The sequence below is a fragment of the Aedes aegypti genome, chromosome 2 (assembly GCF_002204515.2).
Source record: "Aedes aegypti strain LVP_AGWG chromosome 2, AaegL5.0 Primary Assembly, whole genome shotgun sequence".
NCBI classification, from domain to species: Eukaryota; Metazoa; Arthropoda; class Insecta; order Diptera; family Culicidae; genus Aedes; species Aedes aegypti.
The window spans coordinates 327593718-327602213 of record NC_035108.1 but is presented as its reverse complement, the minus strand read 5'-3'; the positions used below and the strand labels follow the sequence as shown (position 1 = coordinate 327602213).

The following is an 8496-nucleotide window of genomic DNA, read 5'->3' as shown; positions in this document are numbered from 1 at the left end:
CGAGTCGAGCGTCCCTAGTCTCTGGATCACCGATCTGAAAAGACGCAGGATGATTCGAATTTAACCTTCAATTCACCTTCTGACATGTGGACAAAGATTCTAAGCTCACCTTTGGCATATAAATTGGCGTGTGAGTTCGTTCTACTTTCCGCGGGGTAGTTACGGAACCTGCTAATTGCATAGGCATCACTGAGTTTGCGTCACGTCAATCCTTTTCAATTACAGAGACGTCTGTAATGGCACTTAATTACGAAGTCGCGCGCGCCTCTCGATGCTCATCACTCGAGACTTACCGGTATACTGAGGACTTGATTTCTAAACCAGATACGACCCAAAAGGTCAATAACTTCAATCACATTTCGTGAAACTGCACGAAAACCCGATGCAAATAAATTTTGTCAGTGTTAGTAAATGTACTGCCCATACTCGCAATACAGTCCCATTAGGAAAATCATCATGTCGAGAAAAACGCTTCTAAACATAATACAAAACGTTTTCGTTTCACCGTTGCTGACAGTAGTAAATTGTGGTGGGATTACTCAACACATTATCATTGTAGTATTATAAAACATTCAAGAACTACAATATAGTTCAAGTGGTTGTTTTACATATCTTAATCTAAGATTCAATCCAATGGGACTCGTTATCCGAGTATTTTTCTTGCCAAACACAAATATACCCGCATACCAGTCCCATTACGGGGGACTGGCTTACTATGTTTTTACGCAACTTGACATAATCGTTTTCAAGTTTACAGTAGATCTCACGCTAAATCCCAAGGAATGTTTGTAACTGTAACTGTTAGTACTAGTAAATGTGGATTAAAAATGTCCTTCAAAGTTATTGTACTATTCGGTGGCAACAGTGATCATGTTGAAGACTCTCCTGGATTTTATTTAACTGCAGAACCTGTTCCGGTCGGCCAATCAAGAAAGTTAATTGAATCCACCACGGAGATGTTGGCTTCAAGCAATGCAACAAAGCAATTTTTGGTCAGCATGAAGACGGCAAAACTATTGAAGATTCCTTAGATATATGTGGATTGTCCTGCTGTATGCCATGAACCACCTTACTTCTTGGTTTTAGAAGTCGCATGTACCTACTTAGGGTGACTGTGGAAACTCTGGCTGGCCAAAAAAATCAACCCGATTTCATGCCATAACAAGTTAAGCCTACCGGAGAGTCCGGTGATCATTGGCCGGAGTACAATAGTAGAGAGAGCAGCAGCATTGACTTAAAGGGAAGCTATTTTGACTATTTTTGGTTTAGAAGCTCGCAAGCACACATTTTGAATTGCGGTTCTAGAACATCGCAGCAGAAATCATTCTGGGAAAACTTTAACATCACGTAAGAATAGATACTTTACATGAATAAACATGATTTGAGAAATTGAAAATTTGTATTATTTCTCCTTTTAATAAAAAAAATACGATGCAAGATTACAAAACTTATAACAGGGCCAGGTTTGTTTCAACTTCTTTGTAATTCACTAATGGGACTATTATGCGGGTACTTTCAATATGGGACGCACATGATTTGGTATTTTTTTCGCATTTTGTCCATGCAAAAATGCAATTTTAAGCATGATTTCATAAAGTACACTAAAAATAAACACCATTCATGAAGTTAACTAAAAAATGGTTAAAATCCATATGGGACTGTTATGCGAGTATGGGCAGTGTATTTCGTATACAAATATAGTCCAAACAATCCACAGACGATAGACGGATGAACACGAAAGTGTCTCTGGCTACCTTACGGATTAGTGTTGGCAACCGCAAACCGAAGTTTCAGGCAGGTCACCAGATGCAGCGGTGAAATCTGCAAAAATTAGTTTAGTCGGCACCTTCACGCGTACAACATGTGCTTCTCGGCGTGGCGTAGTACATATTCTCTGGTCCGGCAGCGTAGTGCGTGTTGCGTGGAACGTAAAGGGTCGCGTATTGTTCTATTTGTTTGGGCTCCGCCGGACGAGCTCCAATCTATTAGGTGTTATTGTTATGATTGGCTGATGGTTGGAGGCTTTGAATCCTATAGTAATTCGATACTCGTGATACGGAAAGTCGAATAATGTATGTTTTGTTCGTTTAGAACGTAAGTACCTACTTTACTATTGTTTTTGCCCATTGATTTCTAGTGGATAGTGTTTTGGTTTTGTCTTTGTTATTTGAACGAATATTCTATGCAATATCCTAAAAAAAAAAGATACTTTTGTTATTTACCAGATCATAATATGTTTATGTAATCTCTTTTCCTCGCTTGACCAGAGGGGGGATATGTTACCGTCGAGTAACATCTTTTGCTACTTTGCTACATAAAATGAACGTGAAAACGTAGGGAAAATGCTTGTGAAGTTTGGCTTTAAAAAAAACGGCTAATTTGAATCAGCGGTGGGTGGCATTCGTTTGCGTTTCGGGAGTTGGGCAACCTCAGTAAAATGTGCCACCGAGCAGGTAGCGCGATCGGGAGGAAGGAGCAAACGCGCGTCTGCCGTGGGTGGCTGAGCGCCCGGTGATGAGAGAAGACGATCGAATTGGAGCACGAAGGGCAGTTGATTTTTGGCCGAGACAGTGAGCGGTTGTACGGAACTTCAAAGAAAGTATTCTTTACGACAGCGTGGTAATCCGTCCATCTCGGGAAGTTAAAGCCCAACCACTAAAAGGGCTCGAGGAACTTCGTCAAGTGACCAAGGGCCGAGTGACCGTGAACTCTGTGTTACGACCAAGTGCTGCAGTGCGCTGCGCTGCGTTCAAGCGGGGCCAGAACAAGAATTCCTCGTTACTGTATCTCCGGTGCACACCGGCGCCCAGCGGCCTAGTCCAGTGGCCTAATCCAGCGGCCTTCACGGCGACGATTCCCTCTAAAACCTGTCATCGTGATAATAGTCGACAAGTTGGCCCAGCAACCAACACGAAGCGCACGTGTAACACCGCCCTCTCCGTGGGCCTGCCCGCACGACAAACACCCTCGTCCTTCTTGCCGGATTGCTTGTAGGACAGCCAAGTGAGGACCAAGTCAAGACCCGTCGAATCAACGTGACCCACCAACACCAGACGATCGCCATCATTGCCCACGTGCACGTCTCGCCTGCTCCTCGTTGCCTACCCTCGCAGTCAGTTCCACACGATTCACCACCCACCTGTAAGGTACCGCCAATACATTTATACATTCGTAATTTTTCTGAGTTATAGGATTTTCACGTTCCGAAAGCTCCCCACGCCAAACGCCCTGAGACCCGGAACCAAAGGAGGTCTTGCACACCCACCCAGCAGACGGCCGTGGCTTAGACCAGCTGTCTTGGGTTTGAGCCGGTTCCCTTCTGGAACCGAGAGGTTCCGGGGCCGATAAATTTAGAGTCTTATACAACTTAAAAAAATCTCAGAAGTCATTTCCAGCATTGAAAAGGGATGAAAATACTAACTAATTGCGAAAAAGTCCAAAAACTTGCTATGTAGTTTGAAAGCGCGCAATTTTAATTAAGGACGCACTAGTCCTATTGAGAATCAAGTTACTCAAGATATCAAAAGTATTCTTAATCGTTTTCAAAAATTCTTGGGGGACTGATTTAGAAGAAGTGAGATCTATTAGTAAAAACATTAAAAAAAACACGAAAGCCTTGCTTTACTCACCTTGCATTACTCCATCAGTAAACTTTTTGAAAAGCTCATTTTGAACAGAATGATGGCCCACATCAACGAAACTTCATTTTTTGCCAATGAACAGTTCGGGCATTCGACCTCCATAAACTCTTACATACAACAAATTTGATTCGTTCCAACAAATCTGATGGCTATTCTATTGGTATTACTCTTCTAGACCAGTGATGGAAAGTGGCGAACACTTCTTCTAAACTGGAACAAAAACAAAACCAAACGCTCCCGAGCGTCCGAGCGCTGGTTTACTCGCATATATCGGCTCCCGAGTAACCGAAGCTAAAAGTGATTCGCGAACGTGTCCGGAGCTATTCAGAGTCATATTATGCTTTTGGGAAAAAAGCTTCTTCCCCTCCGATATTTATGGTTTTCAAGGACATTTGACTACAAACTAATAGTTTACTGTCGATATGATGATTATACAATTAATTTGTCTGTCAAAACCATAATAAATCACACCTTGCTCGGTTACTCGCGAGTAAACGCTCCCGAGCATGTTGCTACTTCTTTTGACATGTTCTTCCGAGTAGACGGGTGCGGACTTACTCACACTTAGGCAGTTCCCGAGTCTGTGATGTTTGTTATGCGTTCCCGACTAAAGGTACATAACAAAATTATATCAGCCTATGATATTATGATATAAAGTTTTTATCGAACATATTTTGTTACAAATATGATGCAGGATGTTGTTAAAATAACTAAAATCGTAACAAAAATACATATGAAGGGTAACATAATTATAACTGAATGTGATTCATTCCTAACAAAAATATATCAAATCCTGTTCTATGTGTTTTGATACAAAGTATCAAAATTATAATACTGTTTAATATACCCTTTCTAACAAAAATATATCAAATCCTGTTATATATGTTTGATACAAAGTATCAAAATTATAATACTGTTAAATATACGTTGTAACTTATCCAGTTACATGCTTTTTGATCAATAATATGAAAACTATATCAAAATATGATACGTTTGATATACTGCTTTACGTCGAAAATGGGTTAACCAACGTGCGAAGTTCGATTTTTGACCAACTTCGCCGTTCGCGACTCGCTTAGCTATATAATGCACATCTATTCCGTCCGCCGTGTGCATTATGCGCACTATTGAGAGTTGAATTGCGACGCGGCGAAGTTGGTCAAAAATCAAGCTTCGCCCGTTGGTTAACCCATTTTTCAATGCAAAGCAGTATATAAAAAAGTAGTTTAAAAATAGGCTTATGTAGCAACAAGTCAATTTTTAATCGCTTTCAATTATTCAATAATAGAATGATCATAACATATTGTGAACGCTGAAATTTATTGACCAATTCCAAAGATTTTTCTTTCATTCTCCTAAAATACAAACAAAGTAACTCATTTTTATCTTCAGTTTTTTATATTTATGAGGGTTTTCATAAATGATCTTATGAACAGCAATTTAGATTTCAAATTGTGCTAGTACAAAAAGCAAACAAAAACTTCGTCAAAAATTAAACTTAAATTTCTTTGAAATTCAACTTCTGAATTGTATTAAAACATTGAATCGGTGACAAATTATTTCTTACCATAGTAAATCAGAACGCGTGCGATCAGCTCGCGACATTGTTTAACCTTAACTCCAGCGACGGCCGGGGTTTCCCCTTGATAAACTCGGTGCTCAACAAATCGCTCTGTAGAAGAAAAATAAACAATGAAATTTATGTTAACTAGAATATATCTAATTTTAACCTTCGATGTATTTAACTTTCTCAGGATCTAGGCGAACTTTTTCCGGCATTTCGTTTTGAATCCGCTCACCTCCTTTCCGACCATTTGGATTGTTTGTTACACGACCCGTGAGTGTCATGTTTTTCAGACCATCCGTGAAGATTTCCATCAGCAATAGCTTGACAAAAATGTAGTCGCGGCTCCCAGCAGTTTCAGAAAATTTCTTCAACTTATTTTTGTCGGGGAAACCGGGCAATTCGGTGAACTTTTCGTCATGTGTCTTTCTCAACACTTTTGCATTTAGGGCGTCCGTCAATGTGAGACAGCGGAGTGAGCTTTTCTCATTAGCAAGTTTCAATTTCTTATTTTGCGCAATTAGGGCATTGTTCAGGTGGATAAGCTGATCGATCTTAGCCTGCTGTCCGCAAACACAGCCTATTAAAGTGAAAAAAGAAATGTCCACATAAAAATAAAACGTTTACTAAATGGTTAACAATTTGACGTTATCATCAGGAGAGTAACATGAGCCAATAATTAGCAACCCAACATTGATGGTTAGTAAAAAAACAAACAATTAAGTTGAAAAATATTAAAACTCATCAGACTTGTTGAGTCTCACTCTAACAATTTCCATCAACACTTTGCAGAAGCAAATTTCGAGTTTTAGTGAACCGATTAAGCTTTTACTGGCAACATATATAGAATTATATGATAAATTTTTCACATCGATATATGGAGTGGTACTTGAGATTTGCTTTTTCAAATGGATAGGGTGATTATGATGATGGCCAGTGTGGCCTTTAGCTGCATTTTTGGCATTTCTTGAATTTAGTATGGGAAATAGCAATTAAAGCTGGAAATGTTCCAATTTTCTTAGAAAGAATATTTTTCAATGTATATTTTTCAGGATTGTTATTTTTTAGGGTACTTATACTCGTCGAAAAAAAAATCTGAGGTACCGTAAAATGGGGCGAAGTTGATCACTTTTGAGTGTTTCTATCAAATAAATACTTTTTGAACAACAAAAATAATTTTAAGAAATTTAAGAATGAAGGCTGAAGATAATTAATTACTGAGTCTAGTAAACGACATTAAAGACGCCCTTACTGTTGAGGTCGAAATACACGTATCTGTCAAGGGATACAAACTCTAGTGGAACTAAATGGCGCAAAACTAAATGACACTTCGCTAAAAATTCTTATTTAAAGAGCACTTTTTTGTGTTTTTTTTTTCATCAGCTATTTAAGAACTACATTTACTTACGGAAATCGGTGTCTGCCTCGACTAGTGGATTTGGCTGAAAAGATCCGATAGCTGTGGGTGATGGTGGATGCATTACATCATTTAACGGCAGCTTTTCGATTGTTGGCAAATCAATCAACGGCTCTCGAACGGCACATCGTATTGTAGATGGAGCTTGTTGACGGAGCATAGCTTCCTTGATCTGAACAAAGGAACCAGACTGATGGCGGATTGATTTTGCTGCCTGTTGTTTTGCGGCGAACTGTTGCTGCGGAACTGCTGTTACTCCTACCTGTTTTCCGGATGTTTGCTTCTGGCCCGACTTTTGTTGTTTTACCTTAACCGCACCAGTCTTTGATAGATTCTTAGGACGGTCATCAAGGTCGTCGTCTGTTTCACACGCATTTTGTGTTTCCGATTCACAGCTCTCACTTTCGTCTTCTTCTTCTGACAGCCAATCTTTGAGAAACTGTAGATTTCCATCTGTTGGAAAATCAATCAAGGGTGCTCGGAATGCCAACCGTTTTGCAGGAAGAGCGAATGATGGCGTTTTGTTTACGTCTTGTTGTTGGTGAAAATCGTCCTCGGTCTGGTCAATGGAACTGGTGACTGATATTGCTGCCGGTCTCTTTTCACGGCCCTCTTCCTGCGATGATTTCACCTGATTAGTGGATGTCAACTCCTGGCTAAACTTTTTAACAGCTCCTGAGGGATCCTTTGAACGGCCCACGCACGGCATTTTGTGGTAGTTTTCATCCGCATTCGACTCGAAGTGCTCTTCATCGTTCTCTCCATCCGACAGGCTGCCACGGAGCAGTGTTGATCTTTTATTTCCGCGCTGCAGATTTTGTTTTTCGAGATAAATGACCGGTACACGGATGGCACATCGTTTAGCAGATGGAGGTGATACGGATACTCCATCACCCTGTTGACAGGGCGTGTTCTCCTTGCTGCGGACCAAATAACTGGAATGACTGCGGACAGACAATTCCACCGGTCGTTTGCCACTGCGATGTCGCTGCGGAACTGCTGTGGAAGTTGAAGGCTTTTCGGGGCTTATCTCTTGAATTTCTGTGTCGACATTTTTGTTCTGTAAGAAAACAACCAGCTTTGAGGTTAGAGCAAACATGTTAGTATTCGATCTACATTACCTGATGAGGAGCGAGCAAAAAATCAAGATTTTTCGATTTAGCTTCCTTCCGAACACTTCGATGTACTTTTTTCGATGCGGTCTGCTTAACCGCTGCCGAAATCACAACCTTTTTCTTCGATTTCGCCATTTGCACAAAAAACTTCCGAATCAGGCAATTTGTTAACACGTGTGAAGAAAAATGTAGTATTCAATCGACGACGGTGACAAGTTGACAACAATGTCGGTGGTGCAGGGCTCCCGTTTTTCAAGAGGAAGTTACGACTAGGGCTTAGCTGACATATCAATAACAATGAGAATAAATATACTGATTCGGATTGGAAAATGGGCTAAACAGTTCGACTTTTAACCAACTTCGCGGCGTCGCAACTCGATTCTCAATAGTGCGCATAATGAATATGGCGGAGGGTATAGATTGCGCACTATAGCGAAGCGAGTCGCGACGCGGCGAAGTTGGTCAAAAATCGAACTTGACATGTTGGTTAACCCATTTTTCGACGCGAAGTAGTATATTATGAATGAGTTTGGCAAATATAATTTCAAATCCTTATTGGATTTCATATCCTCAAATAAAAATCTATTTTAATGAAATACACATTATTATGTCAGTGTTCAGCAACAATATAATTATTTTATGTGCAACCAGGCACGGCTCACACAAATTTGGAGAAATAGTAAAAGTTTCGTTAAAAAACAACTCTATTTTTAAGCGTGAGTATTGATAAGTATTAGCGCATTTGCTCAAAAAAACACG

The 8496-nt window shown here is 40.1% G+C and overlaps 1 protein-coding gene across 1 annotated transcript; it reads right to left on the bottom strand.

The window, feature by feature from the left end:
* Positions 1–5149: 5149 nt before the first annotated feature.
* LOC110675197 lies at positions 5150–7872 on the bottom strand. The gene is made up of 4 exons (XM_021839610.1): positions 7744–7872; positions 6614–7682; positions 5372–5785; positions 5150–5313 (listed from the first exon to the last, which is right to left on the bottom strand). Exons 1-4 carry the CDS (start codon positions 7870–7872, stop codon positions 5198–5200), a joined length of 1728 nt encoding a protein of 575 aa, XP_021695302.1. The 3' UTR covers positions 5150–5197.
* Positions 7873–8496: the final 624 nt, after the last annotated feature.

Excerpts from the sequence above, each read along its gene's own strand:
- LOC110675197 (XM_021839610.1), bottom strand. The coding sequence starts at position 7,872 with ATGGCGAAATCGAAGAAAAAGGTTGTGATTTCGGCAGCGGTTAAGCAG. Across the intron at positions 7,683-7,743 it reads TTTTGCTCGCTCCTCATCAG|AACAAAAATGTCGACACAGA; the intron begins GTAATGTAGATC and ends GTTTTCTTACAG. Across the intron at positions 5,786-6,613 it reads CGAGGCAGACACCGATTTCC|GCTGTGTTTGCGGACAGCAG; the intron begins GTAAGTAAATGT and ends TCACTTTAATAG.